General features: G+C 45.8%; 1 protein-coding gene across 1 annotated transcript in view; it reads right to left on the bottom strand.

Annotated features, from left to right (window-relative positions):
- Positions 1 to 27,599, bottom strand: part of SUSD3 (sushi domain containing 3) — a 65,734-nt gene that overhangs the window by 17,511 nt on the left and 20,624 nt on the right. The window contains exons 2-3 of the mRNA XM_069967068.1: positions 3,251 to 3,439; positions 50 to 197 (exon numbers count right to left, since the gene is read on the bottom strand). Coding sequence (XP_069823169.1) covers positions 50 to 197; positions 3,251 to 3,439 — 337 coding nt within the window. The remainder of the gene's footprint in view (positions 1 to 49; positions 198 to 3,250; positions 3,440 to 27,599) is intronic.

The raw sequence follows: 27,599 nt of genomic DNA, 5'->3' as shown, positions 1-27,599 counted from the left end.
AAAAATTGAGCACGCAATGATAAAAATAGATAACATCCTTCCCTCTCACCTTTCCGATCGCCTCCTCTCACTTTTCTTCACACAGTTAACGAGGCAGCACACCAAAAAAGCCATTGACATAAGGAGGATGATGGCGCAGCTCACAATGGAGGCAATGACGGCCACTTTAAATCCAAACGTCTCATATTTCGATAAGGCTGTAAAGTGAGATAAATGACGGATCATTACAGCAAATGTAAGAGCCATTTATACGTAAGCCATTGTTCCAAAGACCTCTTTATGGCTAAGACCTCTCTATGGCTATGTTGTTGATCGGTCTTTGCATGGTAAATTCTGGATGTCGTTCAATCTACATAATGTCCTTTAAGGGTAGATCTGAAGCGTGATCTTATTTTTTATGACTAATGTTTGATATTATCTGGTGACAGATATTGATTGGTAACACCGATTTATATTGACTGGTAACACTACACTAAGTAGACCCTTGTGATAAATACCATATTTATGTATGTACGTGGCTCGGGGGGGGGGGGGGGGAATTACTGTACATTGCATATAGGTAGTATGACAACAATGTATTGATTTAAAGGTTCACTAGGATTATTTGCAAGGATATGTATATGGGGGGGGCAAAGATCACATTCGCACTAAGACCGTGCTGCCTGAGATTTTAAGAAAAAGAGAAGAATCGCTATAGTCCATTTAGAATACACATAGAAAATTGGGTGAAAACACAAGATATGGCCATCCTATTGGAGTTGGTTCATTGCCTTGCTTATGCTTCTCTGTATGATTAAAGGTTGTTGTGACCAAGGTTCTTCTCGCCTCCTCCTTTGGGCCCGACCATGGTTGTCAATCACAGATTGCCTGCTAATCCAGTATTCAACATATTATTATTGGATTGAGATTGAACTTTTATGGAATTGAGTTATTCAATACCTTGACACTTTGCCTATACCTAGAACCCCACAGCCTATAACTACATATATAATTGGTGTCAATGTTACATTGTCCGTCTGACTATCTGCCGAGGATTTATATGCAGAATTTATATGCACCAATGTGTCGAGCTTCTTATAGATTTTTTTTTTCAGATTTTCTCAGTATATGATTGAATGGTCATGTTATTACTATGTATTTTTACATTTTTCACCGATCTGCATTTACCCTTCCTGCGTCGTGTACTACAGTCAGCAGTGACAGATGGGGAAAGAACCGATGAGTCAGCGATACAGAATAAACATCTTCCCCGTATCAACCTTATGTTTTAATAAAATGCTTCACAATCAACAACATGTTTATTTAAAGAGGATTTCTCAGGGCTGACTGTAACCCTTTCAAGACTGCAGCAATACACACTTATGTTGTCTAAACCTGCTGATTTCAGTGGGATTGAATAAAGGTCCCCCATACACTTTATACTTTTATTGTCTGAACCCGCTACTCCCGTCAATATGAAGTGTATGGGGCTCTCCTTGGACTCCACCAACAGATGATGTCAGTGGAGAAAGGGGTGGGGCACTGCCTGACCCCTTTGTTCTCTGAGAGATAAGTCACCACCAGAGCAGTTTGGCTGTGGCTTTCCCCTCCCTTTACTGACAGGTAAATCATACATATATATTTTTGTTTATTATGGCAAAATGCCAAAGTACAATTTTTTTTCACTCCGTTCATCTTAATTAATAAAGAAACTTCAGTTGTTCTGACCTTGGATGGCTTATAAATTGACAATCAATATTAAAGGCAATCTGCCAGCTCCCTACAGGTCAACAATCAGAGATGGGATACTGAGCTGCAGCAGCATGTCTCCTCCCTCCCCATCCCTATCCTGCTTTTACTGAATGACATATAGGGTTTCTTGCTGGAAGGCGAGCCTTGTATATCTGTCTTGCAGGGTGGGGTGGGAGGGAGGAGTCATGCTGCTGTAGCTAAGCACCGCCTCCCTGACTATTTACTTTTGGAACTGACAGGCTGGCATTTGTGCCTATCCTGGCTGTTGGTGGCGTATGGCATCTGTTGCCTTTATCTTTCTATGCCGATAATTATGCTTGGTATCCATGTACGGTATAGTGCGATATATGCTGCTGTATATATACAGTGTATGCATGCCAGTTTGTTTTGGGGAATTAGTTACATATTGCTCGATTATACTATTTAAATCCAAACAGATGGGGTCTGACAGTGGTGTCTCCTCCCTGCCAATTTATAGAATAAAATAGCAGCGATGTTAAGAAAGAAAGATAGAAACATGTCCATCAAGTTCAACCATGGAGGAACTTGGTTTACTTATGATTGTGTTTGGCTTTTATAAGAGGGCATGTGGTTGGCCCATCACTGTCAGCAGTCAACCATGTGGCCTCTGGACAAAGCTGTTTTTACCCCCCTAAGCTGTGCGTTACATATCATATTGTGATCTGCCCCCCTTCTTTATATTATGCTGTATACTGTTTTGTGTGTTTTTGTGGAGCTGCAGGTTCAGAGCTCAGTGGGTGTTCCCTGTGTGTTTTTGAGAAGCTGCAGGTTCAGAGCTCAGTTGGTGTTCCCTGTTTGTTTTTGTGGAGCTGCAGGTTAGAGCTCAGTGGGTGTTCTCTGTGTCTTCTTGTAGAGTGGCAGGTCCAGAGCTCAGTGGGTGTTCCCTGTGTCTTTTTGTGGAGCGGCAGGTTCAGAGCTCAGTGGGTGTTCCCTGTGTCTTTTTGTGGAGCGGCAGGTTCAGAGCTCAGTGGGTATTCCTTAAGTCTTTTTGTGGAGCTGCAGGTTCAGAGCTCAGTGGGTGTTCCCTGTGTGTTTTTGTGAAGCTGCATGTTCAGAACTCACTGGGCCTTCCCTGCGATGGATGTTATCCCTCCTTTTCTCAATACTAGGCCTGTAAATCTGTCCTCTCCTCTCTCACTTTGACATGGCTGGGCAAGCTGTAATCTGTAGGAGAAAAATCAGCTGAGATATCTAGCCATGAGTGCGGGAGCGCTAACCTGACCAGACTACAAACATACAGTGCTTTTGCAGCCTGAAGTATGCTAGTCTACTGGGGAAGCTGTTTACATAGAACAGTAGGGTACCGCTCCGCTTTTGGAAAAATGTAGATGCATCTGAGCCAAGAAAGTTGCTTGAACAGGTGTGCATAGTCTTGTATTGAAAATATAAAGGTCAGAGTCACCCTGTGAAAAAAACAGCAGCGTCAGGTTTGTTACGGTAGAATTAACCATAAAATGACTTTGACTGTATAAAAAAACAAAAAAAAACAATCCCTTACGTTTACATGATGGAGCCCCAGCTGTCCACAAGGTGCTGTTTCCTTTCCAGATACAGGTTGTTAATCCTTCTCCAACCAACTGATATGAAGAGGAGCACTGGAACATAATAACTGTCCCGACCGAAGAGCCATTTCCATGCACAATGTGGAAGGAGCCAGACTCCGGCGGCACAATCTTTTTACACTGACCTACAAACAAGCAGAGAGAAAAGCTGCAATGATTGCTAGGATTCCAGATAATCAATAAACAGGAGGCTGAGCATGTAGCCCATAAATACGAGGTCAACTCTAAGTACTGTAGTTTCATGCTACACTAAGCGGAAAGTTTCTATAAAGCCATCTGAAATGTTCCTGTCTCTCTCTCTCTCTTGATGGAGAAAAACGCTGCACATTGTGACCTGCATGTTTGTATCTTTATCACACTGTTACTGTGCTTTCTCCTAGCTGCAAACGGAAGGTTTTAAAAAATACAAGGTTTATAGGACTCGGGAGAGGAATCTTGAGCAAATTAGTTTTGGCTAAATACCGGGGCTACGTTTTATGCCCTCGATTTGGTTCCTTTGAATGCATTTAAGAGGTATTTCAGACATATGGGATGGCTGATAAATCTTGGGGGGTATGACCCCTGCTGGTATGATACAATACTAGTAGGGATGTTAAAGTAGCACTCCCACAATTTTTCTTTTGTCATTGAGTCAGCATCAAGCTATACACCAGAGATGATCAAACCTCGGGATTTTGCAGGTTCGATCGAACTCGAACACTCTTGAACCTGCAGCATTTGATTCACGATGCCTTCCAGTTCCTTGGGGAAGGAGAAGACAGCCCGGGTACCGCCTGGAATTCCAGTATACAGCATATTACCTGCAAAATCCCGAGGTTCGACAATCTCTCCTATACACACACAATTTCTTGATCCATACGTTCAGCCTCAAAAAAATCATCACCTTCATGCAATAAACAAGGATTTTTGTTTGTTTTTTGTTAGTGCCTTTTGTTCAGTTTTTTAAATGCATTTTTAAATTATATATTGTCACCCCCCCTACAACAATTGCTATTATGAAACTTGCAAACCAGCCATTTTTGGAATGAAACATGAAATAAAAAACGGATGCTTTTTGGGCAATAATAAAGGCTTTTACTTTATTTTAGGACTGTAATTTTATAGAATGTGAATTATCAGCTGTTTTGCCATTAAAGGGAACCCATTACCAAGGAAATGCTACCTAAGCTATCGGCATCATGTTATAGAGCAGAAGGAGCTGAGTGGATTGATATATATCTTTATGGGAAACATTCAATATAACTTGTTTTTTATTGATTTTTTAATACTAAAGAGTCCGGTCCATTGAGTGACACCGCCCACTGGACTCCTTATCACAGAATTATCCGGTATTTCAATCAACAAGTTATACAGAATATTTTTTCCACAAAGATATATATCAATCTGCTCCGCTCTTCCTGCTCAGGATGACATACAGTATCATCATGATGTATATAGCTTATATAGCATTGTCTTGGTAACAGGTTCCCTTTAAGTTCAACAGAAAAAAGCACAATTGAAAACACATGGCTCTTTTTAGTAACGAATATAACACTAGAGATGAGCGAACCTCCAGCATGCTCGAGTTTGTCTGAACCCGAACATGCAGCAATTTATTACTGGTGGCTGAAAAAGTTGGATACAGCCCCAAGGCTTCCCGAAAAACACAGATACAGCCATAGGCCATGGGTTGTATCCATGTTTTTCAATACTCTCTAGGACTGCATCTCTAACTTCTTCATCCATCATTATTCAAATACCAGTGTCTGAAAAATGCTTGAGGTTCACTCATCTCTATATAACACCCCTTGCTCCCCCGCCAAAAAAAACCAAGCATTTTATGGTATGGAAGCACAGACCGATATATGAAATGAGACTTCTTGCCCTAACAGCTATCTAACAGTGTCAGCAGTTTGAAACCTGAATAGTAGCTGACAGATTAGGCTAGGTTCACACTGCGTTTTCAGCATCCGTTTAACGGATCCGTTTTTTTTAACGTCCAGAAAAATAGGGTCAGCAACGTTTTTTGGTCCGTTTTGGTCCGCCAAAAAAAACGGATCCGTTTTTTTTTATAATGGAAGTCAATGGAAAAACGGATGCACACAAATGAATCCGTTTTTTGCAATCCGTTTTTCATGCGTTTTTTGCAAAAAACGGATACGTTAAACGTATGCTGAAAACGCAGTGTGAACCTAGCCTAACCTTTAAAGGGACTCTGTACCCACAATCCGATCCCCCCAAACCGCTTGTACCTTCAGATAGCTGCTTTTAATCCAAAATCTTTCCTGGGGTCCGTTAGGCAGGTGATGCAGTTATTGTCTTAAAAAAACAACTTTAAACTGGCAGCCCTGTGCCCAACGGCTGGGGCTTAGAATATCTATGCATTAGGCTGGCACAACCTCTCTGTCCCTCCTCCCCGCCCTCCTCATCATTAGGAATGCTCCAGGCAGATTGTCTCTATTCATCACCTGTGTGAATACTGAACATGGGCTGGATCGTTAAGGCACCTGTGCAATGTTCAGACAGCAGAAAATGTTCCAGTGGCAAAGTTAGGGCACAGATAGTCTAAGCCCCGGCCGTTGGGCACAGGGCTCCCAGTTTAAAAGTTGTTTTTTAGGACAATAGCTGCATCACCTGCCGAACGGACCCCAGGACAGATCATGGATTAAAAGCAGCTATCCGAAGGTACAAGTAGTCATACTTTTTAAGTAGGAATAACAGAGAACAGGCACAATGTAAAGTATAAGAGCCTCTAAAAGTATTATTCCATAGGGTATACTATAAATAACATTTAACAACTGAAGGCAGTGCTAGATATGAGGGCTAAGAAAAACCTGTGCATCATTTGCCTTTGGATATTCTACACTAATGCATTGTTAGAATACACAATAGACTCATGTATATTATAATACATTCAGTGCAGATATACTGAAGTCCTTTCCGGAGAAAATCTCATGTGCTTGACATCATAAAATGACTCAAGGATCCTCTTCTGCATCACATATGCTGGAGGTAATTACCTATAAGATTACTTTTTGCTTCATTAATTGAGTCAAGCCGAAGAATCAATGAAGTCTACTTATGTCAAGTGGGATAAACTGAGAGCTGAATATAACACCATCAATCATTAAGTCAACGTGTCACCCCACAAGGAGGTTTAGGAGATGATTTGGATGGAAGCTAAACAATGTTGCTAGCTTTCGCTGCTTCTCCTTGAAGAGGATCCGTCATCAGGACCGATCGCTTCCATTTAGAGCAATTAAAGGGCTTTGATGCTGATGTCTTATCCATCAATATGAGATCAGTCCAACTAGTCCAGGTACTATGGCTGATCAGCTGGCCGAGGGGCAGCATTGCTTCTCCTTTAGTGGGCACCAGCCATTGCACTGTATGTGGTTGTAATTGGCAGGGGAAAAAGGAGAAACACTAATAGACGGAGATAGATTTGTCCGGGGACGATCAAGGTGTGTGGAGGCTCATGGGAAAAACATTGTGTGATGTCCTCTTCCTTTTATAAGAATGAGGGGGGGAAAGGAAAACTAGGCTACGGATGAAAGATGACACTGATCCAGCTATAATACATGAAAAGAATACACAAACAGAAGCCCAACCGCAACAATCATTTGCACTTAAAGCAGATTTGTCAGCTGAATATGCTGCCCTATGGGGCTATTTATGCTGCGCTTGCTGTAAGCACCAGGGATACGCTCTGGGAAAGCTCCTGGCATATACACCAACCACATCCATAGACTCACCTGACAGATGACAAACCAGTATGCTGTTGATATCCATGATGGACTGTTTAATGTGTGTAGAATATAGTAGCTAATTGCTATTCTTTACAGAGAGAGCCAGAAAAAAGCTTACTGTATAGTGTATTGCTGATGTATGCCGTGATATGCCTATACAGTGGCATATATACAGTAGGTAAGAGAAGTATACATCAGGACACCAAAGTACTCCACACATTCAGTGTGAACAGAGGCTTGGTGGAGATAGTACATTTAGCTATGAGGCTCAATGTATACACCTAATCATATTCAACTAACCCTATCCAACACATACATATTCAGGAAAATCATAAATGTTTGAAAGTATTGAAATATTAATAATGTAGGAATTTACAACCTTGACAGATTTATCAGTATTTCAAATAATTTCATTTTCTTGTAAGTTTTTAAAATATGCACCAGGTGGGTCAGTATAAGAAACCTATGTCTCCATAATATACATAAATCACCATATAACAGTACCACTTATATAGATATCACCATATAACAGTACCACTTATATAGATATCACCATATAACAGTACCACTTATATAGATATCAACATATAACAGTACCACTTATATAGATATCACCATATAACAGTACCACTTATATATATTTATATATATATATATATATATATATATATATATATATATATATATCTATCACCATATAACAGTACCACTTATATAGATATCACCATATAACAGTACCACTTATATAGATATCACCATATAACAGTACCACTTATATAGATATCACCATATAACAGTACCACTTATATATATATCACCATATAACAGTACCACTTATATAGATATCACCATATAACAGTACCACTTATATAGATATCAACATATAACAGTACCACTTATATAGATATCACCATATAACAGTACCACTTATATAGATATCACCATATAACAGTACCACTTATATAGATATCAACATATAACAGTACCACTTATATAGATATCACCATATAACAGTACCACTTATATATATTTATATATATATATATATATATATATATATATCACCATATAACAGTACCACTTATATAGATATCACCATATAACAGTACCACTTATATAGATATCAACATATAACAGTACCACTTATATAGATATCAACTTATAACAGTACCACTTATATAGATATCCCCATATAACAGCACCACTTATAATATAGGCTATATTCACACAACGTCAAAAATAGAGGAAAGGCGGACGATTTTCATTATTTAAAAAAAGTTTTTGTCTAAATTGTCTAATGCATTGAAGTTAATGGGAAGACGGACGTCCAATGCACACAATGAATTGAATAACGGACGTTTTCCCCACGGGCGTCAAAATAATGAACATGATCATTATTTTCGGACGTCTTTTGCAAATAGTGGATGTTTTTTATTAGTTGTTCACACACAGTTTTTCTTTTTCCACTGTTCTTTCTCCATTCTATTAAATTCAATGGACTTTTTAATTAAGCAACACTCAAACGGCCATTAGTAACCCCAAACTTAAATAATGTGCAAACACCAGTCATTGCTCTAAGGGGAGGCCAGACTGCTAAATAACGTCTGTTATTTTAGACTCAAAATAACTGATGTCATTTTAAACGGAGCTGAAACATTGTAACTTGATTCCAGACTCAACATACAACGCTACAGACAGTCAGGATCTGCGGCACATGTGAATAGCTATATGATCCACCAATAAAAGAGGCCATTGTACTGGTAAACCCCAGTATTAGTAAACTGCATACAGTGATCAGCATCTCCTCTAGACAGTACATTGTTAGGCCATGTTCACACGGCGTATTGCATCGGCCATTCCGTGACCCGGTCGGGTCACAGAGCGGCCGGTCTCTGCAAAGATCATCCTGGCTAGTACTGCAGTACTGGCCGGATGATCTTAATGGCCATAGAGCTCTGATGCGGGCGCATCAGCACGCGCCCGCATCAGAACTCCCCATAGCACATTATGAAGCAAGTGGGCGGAGCAGCTCGCTTCAAAGTGTGCAATGACACGATTTTCTACGGCCGCTATTCAATGAATAGCGGCCGCAGAAAACTGACATGTCAGTTGTTTGCGGCGCTGCTTGGGATCCCGGCTGGAGCGCATACTATGTGTATACGCTCCGGCCGGGATCCCATAGAAGAACATGCAGCGTGTCTTTTCGTACAATGTACGGCCATTGTTGCCGTATGCAACAACGGACGTACTTTTACGCTGTGTGAACATAGCCTTATACTACATGTACTGTTCTGAGATCCTGTGTGATCTGCACAGGACCCTGAAAATGCTCCAGCCCCGGTACTCTACATAGAAAGTAATTTACAGTCTCCAGGCGCTCCTTCTTACTGTTGTATGTAAGAAATTGCTTTATCTATATTAGCTATATGCTTTTTTTTAAATCTTCATTTTTTTCTCATTTTTGAGGATATTTTGGGAGCTTCAGAACCAATTACCAGTTTTCCATAGAGTTTTGGTCTCAAGATACAATGGTCGTCCTGGAACCAATTAGTAATGTGACTTGAGGGACAACTGTATATAGATATCCCCATATAACAGTACCATTTATAATCAGGGCCATATTTACTACTAGGCAGCACCAGGGAGCAGGGGGAAGGAGACCACTTTTTTTTTAGTCTCCCGCCTCCTGTTTAGACTTGCCAGCAAATCTTTTTGAAGGGGGGGGGGGGTATGGTGGTGTTATCTAGTCACATTATAGCGGTATTGGTTAGTTCTGGTGTGGTGGTGTTATCCAGTCACAGTATGGCGGTATTGGTCAGGTCTGGTATAGTGGTGTTATCCAGTCACAGTATGGTGGTATTGGTCAGGTCTGGTGTGGTGGTGTTATCCAGTCACAGTATGGCGGTATTGGTTAGTTCTGGTGTGGTGGTGTTATCCAGTCACAGTATGGCGGTATTGGATAGTTCTGGTGTGGTGGTGTTGTCCAGTCACAGTATGATGGTATTGGTTAGTTCTGCTGTGGTGGTGTTATCCAGTCACAGTATGGCGGTATTGGTTAGTTCTACTGTGGTGGTGTTATCCAGTCACAGTATGGCGGTATTGGTTAGTTCTGGTGTGGTGGTGTTATCCAGTCACAGTATGGCGGTATTCGTTAGTTCTGCTGTGGTGGTGTTGTCCAGTCACAGTATGATGGTATTGGTTAGTTCTGCTGTGGTGGTCTTGTCCAGTTACAGTGTGTCGGTATTCGTCAGGTCTGGTGTGGTGGTGTTATCCAGTCACAGTATGGTGGTATTGGTCAGGTCTGGTGTGGCGGTGTTATTCAGTCACAGTATGGTGGTATTGGTCAGGTCTGGTGTGGTGGTGTTATCCAGTCACAGTATGGTGGTATTGTTTAGGTCTAGTGTGGCGGAGTTAAATGTGACGCCTGGAGCTATTTAGAAATTACAAAATCATGATGCTAATTGGTGAGTGAGGATGGGGCGTCTTCAGGTTTAATGCCTAGGGCAGCAGCAGCTGGTAATACGTCCCTGCTTATTATACGGCCCTGCTTATGATATTACCATATAACAGCTTATAATATACATATATCACCATATAACAGCACCACTTATACATAAATCACCATATAAGTCCTACTTATATAGATATCACCATATTACAGTACCACTTATAATATACATAAATCACCATATTACAGCACCACTTATAAATAAATCACCATATTATAGCAACACTTATACATAAATAACCATATAACGGTAATATATCCACCACTTATATCCTTTACATTTTTCTAGTAAACATTTCTTGTAAAAGTTAAATAAACTTTCTTTTAGATATTTCAAGAATGTGATGGGAGAGGAGAGCTCAAAGCACAGATGTCTCTGAGATAACGTCTCACCTTATGCTCCATCTCTGGATGGATTTACTCAGTGGGAAATATTACACCTCCATTTAAATATATCAGCAGTACAGTCTTGGTGCCAGATACCGCAGGATCCCTTCAGAGGTCTTGTGGAGTTGATGCCTTTATACAGTAAAGCTGTTCTGGCAGTATGCGGAGGCCCAATGCAATATCAGGCAGGTGGTTTAATGTGATGGCTGATCGGTGTATACATCCTATAAGAGGTACTTAAGTGTCTTAGGAAATGTGAGCATGAGAAATATGCAATTACTAAATGTAATGAGGCTCCAAGTCAAGTACAGTTATAGAGATTATACGACTCCTAGGTGATGCAAAGTATTCCCTATAATAGGGGCTGGATTATTTCCGACAATACTCCCCTAAACTGCAGCATGAACCTCCGTATGAGGTATGTGGCATTGCTTCTTGGCCACCGTCTATTAGATGATATAGAACGTATTTTGGGGGTATACAGCGTGATAATATTTATCTGCAGCATAGAAGGGCAAAGTATTATTCCAATCTCCCCTAGAGGTAAAAAAAAAAAAATCACCTATATTTTCTGCACTTTGTAAATGTTATACATATATCACTAAGGCCGGAACGGCCGGTCTCTGAAAAGATCAAGTTCTGTAGTACCGGTCGGATGATCTTTAGCGCCGCTAAGTTCTGATGCGGGTGCATCCTTACGCGCCCGCATCAGAACTCCCCACTGCACACTATGAAGCAAGCGGCCGGAGCCGGAGTCCACAGTGTGCACTGAAAGGGTTTTCTGCGGCCGCTATTCAATGAATAGCGGCCGCAGAAAACTGACATGTCAGTTTTCTACGGCGCCTCTAGGGTTCCCAGCCTGAGTGTATACTAGGTGTATACACTCCGGCCAGGATTCCCTCAGAATGCAGCACTATGTAAGTGCCGTGGGAATCACAGCTGTTGTTACAACGGCCATGATTCCCACGGAACTTATGTTGTGTGAACATAGCCTAAGGCTGCATTACCATGTTCAGTGTTTTTCCTGGCCCGTCATTGTGGTCTGCTAGGTACCTCTGTCATCCATGCAAAACGGTCCATATTGTCATCCGTTTTGCTTTTGTTTTGCATCTGTGTCTGTGTTTTTCACGGATCCGTTTATAGCATTTTAAATTACATTGATTACATCACATCAGTTAAAAATACAGATCTCATTGATTTCTATGGACAATCCGTTCTGTGCTTCCCTTCTGAGTTATGAAATGTCCTGTTCATAAACAGAACAGATTGGAGATCCGTGAAAACACTGAACATGTAAATAGCCCAATGCAAACCAATGGGCTATAAATTTGTCCGTGCGCATGGACAACTTCACAGAACATGTAAATGCAGCCTGAGGAGGACAATTTATCAAGACTGGTGTACTCATATGCCAGTCTTAAATAAACCCCCCTCCCCCATTTCCCCAGAAAGTTGTAACGCCTGGAGTAGTGGATCCACTGGACCGTCACCAGCGATGGCACTAACCTCACCAGGGAGCGGAGTCTAAGGGGCCGCTGGTTTTCACCAGAGCCCGCCGCAAGGCGGGATGGACTTGCTGCGGCAGGCGACCCCCAGGTCGCTACCCCTGGCTTGGTTGCTGGTGACGGCAGACGAGGCGTGGCAGGAGCAGTAGGCAGGAGATGGTACTGGCAGAGGTCTGTAGGCGTGACCGCAGGTGACAGGCTGAACACAGGAACTAAAGTGTAACGGGGAAGCAGAAACCAGGAACAAGGAGTAGGGACCAGGTAGCGGATAGGTATCAGGAACAAGGACTTGGGACCAGGTAGCGGATAGGAATCAGGAACAACAGGGGGCTGGGCCAAACGCTATGGGAAGCATGTAGAGGCTCCAACACAAGGGACAGGGCATGCTGGGATTTATAGGGAGTGATTGGTGCAACTAACCAATTAAGGGCGGACTGGCCCTTTAAATCTGAGACAGCCGGCGCGCGCGCGCCCTAGGAGGCGGGGATGCGCGCGCCGGCCGGCACAGACCGAGAAAGGAACGGAGGAGAGGTGAGGCGCCCCAGGGGCCGAACTAGCAGCAGCGCCGGGTCCCTACACAAGGATCCCGGCGGCTGCATGGGACAGGAGGCGGTCGCGGCGGCGACCCGGAACGCGGGAAGCCGCCGCGGCCGTGACAGTACCCCCCCCCTTTGGCCACAAAGTCTTTGACATCTTGGAACAAACTGGGCCACCAGTAGTGGCGGGAGATCCGTTGCCCGGTCTTTCGGACTCCAGGGTGCCCGGCCTCCAATGAGGAATGTCCCCACTTCAAAATCCCTCTTCGAAGCGCAGGGTGAATATGGGTCTTTCCGGGGGGTATTCTCTGAAGAGTAGAGGTGACGACTGGTACTAGGCGATCAGGAGGTCTACTGTGGCGAGGGGATGTGGGTTTGTGGATGAGATCCTTCTCGGCAGAGAAGGCATCCGCCAAGTCTTGGTCTTCTGCCGGTAGGCCGGATAGAGGCTTGGCGGGGTCAGGTGACGACACCGAGTACTTGGTCTGAGGTGACTTGAGACACTGGTTGGAACAGTCCTGACCCCAACTGATAATCTCCCCGGTTCTCCAGTCCAGGAGCATGTAATTGCAGCCAAGGGAGTCCCAGGAGGATGGCTGGGGATGAATGGGGCAGGACGTAGAAGGATATCTTTTCCTGATGTAAAGGACCCACCTGGAGGACTAGAGGTGCGGTCTGGAAATATATCTGGTCGGTAAGAATCTCACCCGTGACCGAGGAGATAGTCAAGGGCCTGGCTAGTTGGATCACGGGTAGCCGCCATCTTTGGACCAATGTTGCCGCAATAAAACTGCCTGCTGACCCAGAATCGAGAAAGGCAGTAGTCTGGTGATTTTGTCCTGAGGGTGTCTGGATGGAAACCGGCATAGACAAACTTGGAAAGGTAGCGTTCACACCTAGGGACACCTGTCCCACCGGACCTAGGTGCGAGCATCTCCCGGACGTTTGGGGACGTAGGGGACATCTCAGCCGAAAGTGATCCGAACCACCGCAGTAGAGGCAGAGATTCAGCTCCAGACGACGAATTCTTTCATCAGGCGTCAGGTGAGCCCGCTCCACCTGCATGGGAATCTCAGGAGAGGGCTGGGGCACCGGAAAGTCAGGATTCTGGAAAACCGGCGCCAGCTGGTGCTGGCAACGGGGCAAGCCTAGTAGATGTTCATACCGAACCTCCTCCTCCCTCTCCGAAAAACGAGTATCAACTCTGGTGGCCAGTAGGATGAGTTCGTTCAGGGAGGTGGGTAGGTCTCGGGCGGAAAGCACGTCTCTCACCCGACTAGACAGGCCCTTCTTGAAGGTGGCTATTAGAGCGGCTTCATTCCAGTCCAATTCAGCCGCCAGGGTACGGAACTGGATGGCGTAATCGCCAACAGAGGAGCTCCCTTGAGAGAGGTTGAGGAGAGCAGTTTCAGCTGAAGAAGCACGGGCAGGTTCCTCAAAGACGGAGCGAAACTCGAATAAGAAGGTTCGGAGATTGGCAGCAGCAGGGTCATCTCGGTCCCACAGCGGCGTGGCCCAGGCCAGAGCTCTACCCTCTAATAGGCTGATGATGAAAGCCACTTTAGAGCGCTCAGTGGGAAACTGATTGCTTAGAAGTTCGATATACATAGTGCATTGAGTCAGGAATCCTCTGCACAACTTGGAGTCACCAGAGTATTTGCTTGGGAGAGCCAGTAGAAGTCTCGAGGTAGCTGCAGGTGGTGATAGGCGCTGGGCTGTAGTATGCTGCTGTAGGGCGGCAGTCAATTGCTGGATTTGCTGCGACTGTTGCTGGATCTGTTGAGCCTGTTGAGCGACCACTCTGGCGACGTCACGGAGATCCGGCACCTCGCCGGGATCCATGGTTGGAGCCTACTGTAACGCCTGAAGTAGTGGATCCACTGGACCGTCACCAGCGATGGCACTAACCTCACCAGGGAGCGGAGTCTAAGGGGCCGCTGGTTTTCACCAGAGCCCGCCGCAAGGCGGGATGGACTTGCTGCAGCAGGCGACCCCCAGGTCGCTACCCCTGGCTTGGTTGCTGGTGACGGCAGACGAGGCGTGGCAGGAGCAGTAGGCAGGAGATGGTACTGGCAGAGGTCTGTAGGCGTGACCGCAGGTGACAGGCTGAACACAGGAACTAAAGTGTAACGGGGAAGCAGGAACCAGGAACAAGGAGTAGGGACCAGGTAGCGGATAGGTATCAGGAACAAGGACTTGGGACCAGGTAGCGGATAGGAATCAGGAACAACAGGGGGCTGGGCCAAACGCTATGGGAAGCATGTAGAGGCTCCAACACAAGGGACAGGGCATGCTGGGATTTATAGGGAGTGATTGGTGCAACTAACCAATTAAGGGCGGACTGGCCCTTTAAATCTGAGACAGCCGGCGCGCGCGCGCCCTAGGAGGCGGGGACGCGCGCGTCGGCCGGCACAGACTGAGACAGGAACGGAGGAGAGGTGAGGCGCCCCAGGGGCCGAACTAGCAGCAGCGCCGGGTCCCTACACAAGGATCCCGGCGGCTGCATGGGACAGGAGGCGGTCGCGGCGGCGACCCGGAACGCGGGAAGCCGCCGCGGCCGTGACAAAAGTTTTAATAACTGGAGCATGCCTCTAAGTAAAGCTGTCCTGTCGCAGGTGTAGATTTTGAAAGGTTTATGACTGTTGTAATTTAAAGGCGTAAACTATCATAAATCAGACGCAGGAGGAGGCCACGTTGCCTCCCCGCTTGCCCTGCCTCCTGCCACATACCCATCAGGGAAGTAGGGGTGTAGGCCATGGAAAGGGAAGAGCCTTCTACTTGGTGGATGCTGGGAAAGCAACATTCATAAATGTCTCCCTTGGAGTTTAACATGCAGTTTACAAGAGCAACACAAGATCTTACATAGTGGCATGTGATTTGAATACATGTTTTGCCAGTACTTGGCATCTTCAGGGGTACGCTGTTACCCCAGCTATTGCCACATCCAGGCGAAACATGTCATGGATCTCTGTTGGGTGTTTTTATTTGTAGTGTCAATTTACTCCCAATTATTAGACTCCAACAGCTGATCAGTTGGAGTGTCCATATTACCACATTAGTTATGCTGCAAATAAAGGGCATATTTGATGTATTAAATTCATAGGTAAGCATGGCAGTACTTGAAATTTATGTTAGTTTGGCGGAAAGCCACAATAATGATAAGTTAGGTGTGCACACATTTATAATTTACTGAGTGCAAAAATGTAGGAAATTGTGTTAAACAGTCGGGGTAAAACTGGAATAAATAGTTGAATGGGCACATATTAATCAATCACGGGTTGATTCAAAAGAAAGAATTTTCATGAATATATGTGACAGACTCCTGCAGGAATTTGGTGCCACTTATTTCTCCATAATGAGCAGTATTCATACAGACAGTACAGATGTGGCTGCCATCGACATGACTAGCAGCACGCCATCATCCTAGTGCACCATAGAATGTATGTATGGCAACAGGGACTCCTGTCTATCACCGAAATTCACATCTTATAGATTGTAAGCCCTTGCAGACAGGCTCCTCTATCCCTATGTACTAGGCTGCCATTTACCTTGTTCATGTAATGTCTTGTGCCCCCTCACCCCACATTGCTTGTATAGCGCTCTGGAATTAAGGACACTTTAAAGCGAATGTACCATCAGTATGCACATGAATAGAACGGCGGCCCAGTTCCCATGCACAGCGCCGGTCTATTACCAAGCACTGGCCCGGGCTGAAGCCAGTCTATTACCGAACTCCTGTCCCCAGTGGGGACATGGCTCCATTGATTCTAATAGAGCCCACATCACTGGGGGGGGTGTTGGGTTCACCACAATGGGAGGGGCGGCTTGCCTTCAGTACTTCAGCCCAGGTCGGTGCTCAGTAACAGACCGGCGTCGTACGCGGGAACCAGGCCGTGGTTCAAAAAAAGGACCGCCGCACCAGCTTCCCCACACTGACGCTGTTCCATTCATGTCAGGCTTGTCAGGCTGCTGGCTTTGAAGTCTGTGCCGCTCCTCCCTGGGTGCCGGAAAAAGCTGGATACAGTACTGGAAAACTGGGAAAAAAGTTTTCCAGGACTGGATCCAGCTTTTCCAGGCAATCGGGGTGAAGTGGCCCAGACTTTAAAAGGCTGATAAGCTCTAAAGCCTGATAAGCTGTTCCCCAAGCTGTTCAACAAGCTGTTCCCCATCTCCTAAGTACCTTGGATGCATTGCAACTCACCATCAGAAAGTCAAGACTTCAATCCTGCATTGATGTCTTTGTTCAGATCCATTGTGGCGGTGTACAGAGGAGAAATTATGGAAATTCTTACTGTCCAGATCCTTCTGAACCTGACTTCATACACACAGAAGTGGTCCAAGCAGTGTGACTACAATCTCCACCTCACCTCCGATATGGTATATGAAGTCTATTGGCCTTTATAAATCTGTCGTCTTGTTTCAGAGTCTCTTTGAGAAGCAGATGAACACCTGGTGCTCTTCTCTCACCTGCCTCCCACACTCCCTAAAATGTCTTCATGCAGCAGATGTTTGCTTGAGCGTAAAGAATTCTAATCATTTCCCCCTAGTAATCCACTTAAATGATAACCGGACTTTATAATTTTGTACAACAGCCTTGTAGTCAGGCGAGTACCAGGGCATACAGTACAACCTGGCTGAATGTCTATGTATAATTCATGAACCTGCGGGGAAAAAGGCGCATTCACAACTCTGATGAATAACCACAGGTGAGTCACTATTACCCACTCTCTGCTGATCCTCAATGTGTTGATTCATCACGGTCTGAATTTCCTTGATTTTACTTTACATGTGTGGCAGATTTTATTCTACCCCGACCTGCGTTTCAATTATTTGACTGCAATAAAATGGCAGGTTGCTATGGTAACCGGCATTGTCGAAATAATAACATTTGTTGCTCCTAGCAACCTGTTGAAAGATTAATCACTGAATGATTTGTGCTTGTAGAGCGCTGAGTATACCCGGAGCTGCAATCAGCTGTTACGGTATAATACATTATAGTATGAGAGATCGACTACTACTGGCAAGAAGGAAGTCACCCAAAGAAACTACTACAATTTATCTCAATGGGGCCTTCATACTTTCTACTAGTGCAGTAGGGTGTATAGATAAAGTGCCACACGTCATGGTTCTCTGGAGTGGTCACATAATTCTATATAGGAACAATGGGGGAGATTTATCAAACTGGTGTAAAGTAGAATTGTCTTAGTTGCCCCAAGCAACCAATCAGATTCCACTTTTCATTCCTCACAGATTCTTTAAAAAATGAAAGGTGGAATCTGATTGGTTGTTAGGGGCAACTAAGACAATTCTACTCGCCACCAGTTTGATATATGTCTTTCCATTATGTTATGGAGAATTCTCATTACTGAACTTTTTCTCAGATTTTATATACATATAATATAAGTTCAGTAATGAAACCGGCCGTGGTTGTAAGCTCAGGAGAATACTATATTATCTCACTCACTGGATCGTTCATGCAGCCTGAAACCTCTATCATTCATCAGCCGCCTGTCTCTTATTACACGGGGAGATGTGCGGCCAATGAACAAGGATATTTAAAAATGTCAAACCTGACAAATGACTGCTCGTTCATTGGCTGATCACTGGTCTGTTAAACAGAGCAATTATCCACCTATTTGGCCCATAATCACTCCCTGTAATGGGGCTCTAAGCCACTGACATATACCTCTGGTAGTAGCTTACTTTCAGTGGGTTCAACCGACATTAATATATCAACTTAAAGGGAACCAATCACGCCGAAATTGCCCCCATTGATAAGGAAGCGTGCTGGTACATCAGCCAGCACGCTTCCCAAACATCCCCCTGTCCCCTCTGTCCCCTCTTTTGTTAGCCCGTAATCTTACTTTTGCGATGTCCCGCGCCGTATGCTAATCAGCCCTAAGTAGTCCGGGTGGGCTGAACTAGTCAAGGTGGGCTGTACTAGTCACGGGCCTGGGCGCTGTAATCACGCCCAGAGGGGCGTGATTCAAAGACCTTCGCTCCACCGACGTCATCTCTGGCCCGCGTTCACGTCGGCGGCGCGCCGCGTCTTTCGCATGCCGCGCATGCGCAGTACGGCGGGAGAAGACGCTGACGTACTGTGCGTGCGCGGCGTGCGGAAGACGTCGGCGTTGGAACGCAAGCGCCGCTAACGTCTTCCGCACGCCGCGCACGCGCAGTACGTCAGCGTCTTCTCCCGCCGTACTGCGCATGCGCGGCATGCGAAAGACGCGGCGCGCCGCCGACGTGAACGCGGGCCAGAGATGACGTCGGTGGAGCGAAGGTCTTTGAATCACGCCCCTCTGGGCGTGATTACAGCGCCCAGGCCCGTGACTAGTACAGCCCACCTTGACTAGTTCAGCCCACCCGGACTACTTAGGGCTGATTAGCATACGGCGCGGGACATCGCAAAAGTAAGATTACGGGCTAACAAAAGAGGGGACAGAGGGGACAGGGGGATGTTTGGGAAGCGTGCTGGCTGATGTACCAGCACGCTTCCTTATCAATGGGGGCAATTTCGGCGTGATTGGTTCCCTTTAAAGGGAATCTGTCACTAGGTTTATGCTGCCTTAAATGGGGGCGGCATAAACTAGTGACAGAAATGCTGAACAGATAGGTGTATTACTATTAACGGGTCTGAATGGGGACCTGGGGCGTGGGGTCCTTCCTTGGCTGCTGACTGGATGAGTGGGAATTAACATGCTAAGGAATAAGAAAATGCATCAAAACTGCACATAATGGGAATTGGCCCCAACCCATTACTGTATTACACGGGTCGATCTGGAGGAGCAAGCGAGCGCCAACCTGTCAGATAAGCCCTCGCTTGCTCCTTGTTCCTCGCTTGCTGCTACCGTGTTTCCCCGAAAGTAAGACCCTGTCTTACATTAATTTTACTCCCAAAAGTCCCACCCTGCCTTACTTTCGGGGGAGGCCTTACATTGGGAAATTCCTCTACTGTTTTTCCTCCTAGTCATTCCCCTTCCTTTTTTCTGTCATTCCTCCTCATTCCCCCTGTACTTCTCATGCTTCCTCTCGCTCCTCCATATTCCTCTCCTGTATACATCCCCATTCATTTCCCCCTTATTCCTCTTTGATCCTTTGGATTTCTCATGCTTCCTCCCACTCCTCCTTATTCCTTTCCTATCCTTCTTCTTATTCATTCCCCTCCATTTCCCCTGTTCCTTCTCATTCCACAGACACACATACACACCTTACCTTTCTTCTGTCTCAACGCGATTCCTCTGCGGTACCGGGCTGACGAGGTGACGTTCGGCCAATCAGCTGCGAGCCGGCTGACTGGCCAATCGCAGCTCGAGCTGACTGGCCAATCGCAGCTCGAGCAGCAGGATGCGCCGCAGGCCATTTACTGAAGGCGGAATACGGGCGGCTCCTGGATGGAGCGAGGTACCGTAGCAGTTCCTGTACTTTCCCCAGGGACCCCACCCATATGCGGCCTTACATTCCCCCCTCCCAGCTACCCTGCTCTACAATCGGGGGGTGCCCTACATTGGCGGACCCCCCCGAAACCCTCACCCTGCCTTACTTTCGGGGGGGTCCTACTTTCGGGGAAACACGGTAGTGCTATTACACGCGCTGTGGGTAAGAGCAAGGGGGGGGGGTGCTCTCTGTTAGATCCATAGGAGATAGCGGCGGTCTGCTGCCGCCGGTCCTATTTTACGAAGCGACGGCCAGCAGACCGTCGTTATCTTTTTAAGTTTTTTCAACGTGTTGAAAGACAAGGATCACAGTCAGCTAATTATTGCCTTTTAACACTAGCTATTGCACCAAACGATTATTGGCCGTAATGGCTAATAATAATCGGTCGAATACGGACGATATTCACTTAGTGTAATAGGGCCTTTAGCGGTATAGACTGCTGGATTCTAGTCAGGTGTATAGATCACCAGCTGATTTTATTAGGGGATCTGCAGCACTGAGATTCCCACCCCCTCTCTACAGTACCGGAAGATTCATGGAAAATCATTTCAGTGGGGAAACAGACATCAACATGGCTGCCACATCAGATAAAACAGGTAAACACAAAGAATACATTATTATTTAATAATAGTCTATGTTGTGCACTATATAAGCAAAAAAAAACAACAACAACGGAGTGCTTTTTAAAGTGGCTAAAAAGTGAGATGATGCCATGGCTCTTAATGGCTGTAGATCTCTAGAATAGTTGTATGAGATATTCCAAGAAGTTAAGTACGCTTCTGTCAGTGCTAACTACAGTAAAGTCACTTTAGGCTATATGAAGCCCGTCTGTGGTTCCTATGGTAACAATCAGTGAACTCTCGCAGGTAGAATGAGGTGACATATTATTGTCAGTTGATTCATTACACGTCTAAAACAATAGCAGAAACACTGACCAAGAGAACATAGCGTCCTTCATAATACTATGAAAAAAGGCGTAAAGAGCATCAAGAACAATAGTATTTTCTCTCCCCCAACTCCCTGAGCTATGGCACCTTCTGCTCTGTGTGGATGAAATGTAAAGCAGGATGAAATATGTTATGCTTTTCTGAAAATAATCACAGCGAATATACCGGCGGCGCTGAATATGAAAGAACAGCATTTTTAAGTAAATAGAATGCTCCGCAAACTAATCAGAAGCACTCAACGCGACAAGTGAAGCATAAATGAAATAAAAATAAGATACAGGGAAAAAAAACAGATGATTTGTGACGATGACAGCTTTCAATTGAGAGAGCTGAAGCTGGATGGTTTCAGGGAGAAAAATAACTACAATACCCTCGTCTTTTTTTTTTGTAGAATGAAATTGAGGAGATACTGTGTGTGCTGGAATAACATTGAGGCAGGCGGAGGGGAAGCTATGGGGGTTGCAGAGATACCAGTTGCATCTGAGCCCTGGAGCCCATGCAGGCCCAAAAGGCCTCTGTACCACATAGGATGGTGCCATGATTCTTAAAGGGGTACTACAGCGGAAAAAGTGCCACAGAATTTCAATTTACTTCAGTTTTCCACTACTTATCAGCTTCTGTATGTCCTGCAGAAAGTGGTGTATTCTTTCCAGTCTGACACAGTTCTCTCTGCTGCCACCTTTGTCCATGACAAGAACTGTCCAGAGTAGTAGCAAATCTCCATAGAAAACCCTCTCCTCTTCTCCAGACTGAAAAGAATACACCACTTCCTGCTGGACATACAGCAGCTGATAAGTACTGGAAGACTTGAGATTTTTTTAGAGGTAAATTACAAATTTCGGACACCAGTTGAATAGAATTCTTTTCTTGGCGTACCCCTTTAAAGGATTTGTAGGTGGGCCCCTATTATAGATTTTGTACTGGGGACTAATGGTGTGTTTAGACAGAGATTTATTTGACAGATTTTTGAAGCAAGAGCCAGGAGTGGATTTGAGAAGAGGAGAAATCTCAGTCTTTCCTTTATGACCTGTTCTCTGTTTATAGTTTGTTCTTGGCTTTGGCTTCAAAAATCTCTCTGTCTAAACAAACCATAAGGTTTTAAAGGTAAACTATCAGCAGGTTAGAAGCATCTAACCTGTAGTTATGTCCCTATGGCACACAGGGTGCTGAGGATGAAGAATTTTTTTTACCTTGATCCTTAGCACCATTTTCAGGAACTTTGTTGTTTAATAAGTATGTAAATGAGGCGGTTTGGTGCACTGGGTGCGGGGCTACTGATGGTGCACCAGTCCACCCTGGCTGGACCCATTTATTCGGTGCTTTACAGTGATGTCACCCCAGCAGTCATCACTGCAGAGTGCCGGCTAATTATTCATTAGAAGGGGTGGTCCGGCCTTACAGTTTCCCTTTAAGTTATACATATCTATGTGCTATGACTGTAGTATCTAGATATTGGGTTCGAGCAGCCGAACAAAGAAAAGTGTTGCTACACCTCTGCACACAATACCAGTCAATACACTAACTACACATAAATACATGCGACCCTGGGTAGTGACCCTGCCAGTAATCTCCATGTATTCAGAAGAATCATTTGTTTAGCATTTGTTAAGTATTTGATAAAGTAATAAAAAGGATGACGCATTTCGAGAGATGTAGCCGCTTTCATCAGAACCAGGTTTCATTACTGGATCTGATGAAGGCAGTGGCATCGCCTGAAACACGTCACCCATTGCTTGTGCCTTTTTTCAGTTCCTGTCACAGACAGATGTCAGCAGAGAGCAGTGTGTCAGACTGGAAAGAAAACAATATTTCCTGCAGGACATACAGCAGCGGATAAGTATGGGAAGACTGGAGATTTTTAAATAGAAGTAAATTACAAATCTTTATAACTTTCTGAAACCAGTTGATTTAAAAAAAAAAAAGATTTTCACTTTAATATTGGCCATAGACATAAGACTCTTAGGCTTTGTTCACACATTACAGTTTCCTTGCAATACTGCATAATTTCTGTGAAAATGTTGTTGTGCCACCACAACACTGCAGTAAAACTGCAATGTATGTGAATACAGCCTTATGGGTGGGCTCCACCAACAATCTCATGTTCATAGTGATAGTCTAGTGTGCACTGCGCTGTATGTTTTTCTGTGCCCTAGTGTTTAATATTGCCTAATCATCTTCCTATATGGATGGGCTGTTAGTCCCCTGCTGGGTTGTGTAAGGGGTGCAGGTGGATGGCGACAAACTCACTCTGACAGCTGAGTAATGTTGGGATAACTTTACTGTAGATAATTCAGCAGTACAACCACAACTCTTTAACTTGTATAACAGGTAGATTCCTATATAGCAGGGACACTGTCTCTTTATGAAGCTAGATAAGTAGCAGGGAGGATATCACTTCAGTCTATGTGGTGTAGCACAACTATATACAGTCTCTCAGGGGGCCCCACTTCCTGATTCTGCTGGTAACAATGGGCTCCCCTGCAGCACCAGCTCTGTCTCCCCTGAGCAGTACCTTCCTCCTTGCTGCAGTGATGAGGCTGGCTGGACACTCCTGTGTCAGTGTCCCTTTGTCCCAGGTGCTCTGCACTCCACTTGCTAGCACTGGGCTGTGTTGCTCTCTTCCTTCACTGCTGCACACTGCTCTGTCTGCTGTAGCTCTTATGGACCTGGCTGAGCTGTCCTGCTTTCTGTGGATCACCTTGTCACACCTCTCTTTAGCTCTGGTACAGGTCACTGCCCTTGACCTCCAGCACTGGAATCTTCTCTCTCTACAGGAACTGGGTGGGTCACACTTCCTGAGTCTCTGGCTTTTCCTTCCCCAGTTACCTCTGTTACTCCTAGCTGGGAACTGACTCCCTCTGCTGGACGGAGGTGATAACATCCAACCTCTATGCTCTAATACTGCAGCAGAACCTTCTGGCATTACACCTTCCCCCCCTCGTTTGAGGGTAGCCGTCCCGGCAACCTGCATACCCAAGACATAGTCTTCATAACGTGCAGGCATCCTTCCAAAGTTAGCACGTCCAGAATGTCTTAGCTCAACTGAAGGCTCCACAGAGAGAGCGTTGTTCTCCTCTTGCTGCATATCTTCCCTTCTTTCCAAGGGGGTTGGATCTGGTTGGGGTGGTACCCACCATTCCTCTTCCCCAGAGGGTACCGTGGGCATGTTGATACTCTCTGGCTGGGGTTCAGGAACTCTTCTCAGAAAAGTGCATGGTCTAAGCATATTTCGATGCACTATGCGCATCGGTCCAGTTGCACCCTCCGGTCTTACCTCATACACTGGTATGGTTGGGTTGGTTTGCTGGATCACCTCATATGGCGTGACTTCCCACCGCCACTGCAGCTTTCCAGCCCTTCTGGCTGTGCGATTGCGTACCATTACCCGATCTCCCACCTGTAACGGCAACTCCTTCAATTTCTTGTTTGCTGGTAATGTGCGGGGGCCAAGGCGCTGGGCGACCAGGTCGTACATTTCTTGTACCTTCTTCCGATGGTCTCCCATCCAAGTCTCAGGGGTCCACCCTTCACCTTCTCCACTGTCAGGCATCATCATGGTCAGAGGGCATCTCCCATTTCTCCCAAACATCAACAAGAAGGGTGAATAACCCGTGGCTGAGTGTAAAGTGTTGTTGTACACCCACACTAACTCTGCAATGTAGTCTGGCCATCTCTCCTTTTTCTGTTCCTCCAGTGTCCTCAAGAGCTGTAGAAGGGTTCTGTTCAGGCGCTCACATGCGCCATTTCCCTGTGGATGGTAAGGTGTTGTGCGTGTCTTCCGAATCTGGTACAACCGACAGAGCTCCTCTATCACTCTTCCTTCAAAGCAAGCCCCTTGGTCAGAGTGCAGTTGTGTAGGACAGCCATAAGGCAGAATGAAATTTTTCCACAGGCACTGTGCTGCTGATTCAGCAGTTTGGTCCCGGGTGGGGACCGCTACAGCAAACTTCGTAAAGTGGTCCACCATGACCAGCAAATACTTGTATCCTCTCGGGGACTCTCCTACTGTAAGATAGTCCATCATCACAAGTTGTAGTGGGTAGCTTGTCTGTATAACACCAATTGGGGCCTGCTGATCCCCAGCTCTTGCTAGGTTGCAGTTTCGGCAGCTTCTGCAAATGTCCTGGGCCACCTTTTGTGAGTTAGGATGATAGAAGAATCTCTGTAGCCATGCCCAAGTCTTGGCAGGTCCAAAATGCCCTTTCCTTTCATGCATCCACTCAGCTACGTTCCTTACCTCACTATCTGGTATTACTACTTGCCAGGTGGGACCAATCTCTGTGGGGAGTTGTACTCTTCTGCATAGGACTCCCTCGCGGAAGGTCAGACGGCCCCTCTGCAGCCACAACTTCTTTCCAAATGATGTCAAGGTCTCACACTCCCTGTACGCTGGCTGGTGATCAGTAAGGAGCCATTCTCTTACTCTGGCAATTTGTGGGTCTTGCTGTTGGCAGTCCTGCCACTCCTCCATGGACCTTCCCGCAGTGATCTCGACAGCCTGCTCCACCCCCTGAACCGGAGCACTCTTCAGTGGTTTAGGCACTTTCATGAAATTGGGGGTCTCGACCTCTTCCCGCTCTTCGTCTGTGGGGCCACTGGGATTCTCCAATGGGTTACGAGACAAGGCATCTGCATTAGCATTACTCCGCCCCGGCCTGTATTGTGTCTTGAAGTTAAATTTACTAAGTCGAGCTGCCCACCGCTGCTCCAAGGCACCCAGCTTAGCATTATTCAGGTGAACCAGTGGGTTATTGTCAGTCATCAACACAAACTCGACTCCTGTCAAGATGTCCGCAAACTTTTCTGTCACCGCCCACACCACTGCCAGGAGCTCAAGTTTGAAGGAGCTGTAGTTGTCGGGGTTCTTCTCACTCTCCCGCAGAGTTCTGCTGGCATATGCTATTACTCGTTCTTGACCATCTTGCTCTTGGGTCAGTACAGCTCCAAGTCCCCTCAGGCTTCCATTAGTTTGCAGCACAAATGGCTTTGTGAAATCAGCATAGGCCAGGATAGGGGCACTGGTCAACAATTTCTTCAGCTCCCTAAAGGCCAGTTCGGCCTCCTCAGCCCAGACGAATGGCTTTCCTTTTGTATCTCCAGGCAAGCACCCCTGGAGGAGTGCATACAGAGGCGCTGCTACCTGGGCAAACTCCTTGATGAATCGCCGGTAATATCCAACCAGCCCCAGGAAGGCCCGAAGCTCACTGCTGTTGCTGGGTGTGGGCCACTGTTTAACGGCCTGAATCTTTGAGTCTATGGGCTGGACTCCTTGCCTTGTTACCACATGACCTAGATACTCAATGCTCTTCTGGAACAAGTGGCACTTAGTGGGTTTTAACTTCAGCCCATGCTCCTCTAGGCGGCCGAGGACCACGTCTAACCGCTCCAAATGTTCTGCAAAACTTGATGAAAAGATGATTATGTCATCTAGGTAGATCAGCAGGCATTCAAAATTCAGATCACCCAAGCACAGTTCCATTAGCCTCTGGAATGTAGCTGGTGCATTGTTCAGTCCAAAAGGCATGCGGAGGAACTCATACAGTCCCATAGGTGTAACAAAGGCAGTCTTCTCTCTGTCCTTTTCTGCCATTGGCACTTGCCAGTACCCACTTGCCAGGTCAAGGGTAGAGAAGAATTTGGCACGGCCTAGCGCTGCCAAAGATTCCTCAATTCGAGGTAATGGGTAGGCATCCCGGACTGTACATGCATTGAGGCGCCTGTAGTCAACACAGAATCGCAGGGTCCCATCCTTTTTCTTTACCAGCACAATTGGTGAGGCCCAGGGGCTCCTGCTAGGCTGAATGATGTGACTTTCCTGCATATGTTTCAGCAGGGCCTTGACCTCCTGATACAGTGCTGGGGGTATTTGTCGGTACCGTTCCCGTACTGGTCGAGCATCTCCAGTTGGAATTTCATGTTCAAGTGTCTGTGTCTTCCCAAAGTCTGCTTCGTGCCGGGAAAAAGCATTTGGGTGAGATCCCAGGACCCTGACTAACTGCTCCCTCTCCTCGGGAGTCATCTCTGCACCTTCCAAATGTACTTCGTTCAAGAGCTGCCCTCCTGTAGTCCTGGCAGCTTCAGTTCTTACTTGGCACAATGTCAGGGTGGTGGTGGCCATATCAGTTGACTTGATGTGCCAGCTAGGCTCCTGTATGGCTTCAACCTCCTCAATAGGAAACACATCTGCCACCAGTTCTCTAGGTGCCAGTACCACACTGTGGCTGTTAATGTTCATTA

The sequence above is a fragment of the Dendropsophus ebraccatus genome, chromosome 4 (assembly GCF_027789765.1).
Source record: "Dendropsophus ebraccatus isolate aDenEbr1 chromosome 4, aDenEbr1.pat, whole genome shotgun sequence".
Classification (NCBI taxonomy): domain Eukaryota; kingdom Metazoa; phylum Chordata; class Amphibia; order Anura; family Hylidae; genus Dendropsophus; species Dendropsophus ebraccatus.
The sequence above is the reverse complement of the archived record's forward strand: the minus strand, read 5'-3'. Positions and strand labels throughout refer to the sequence as shown.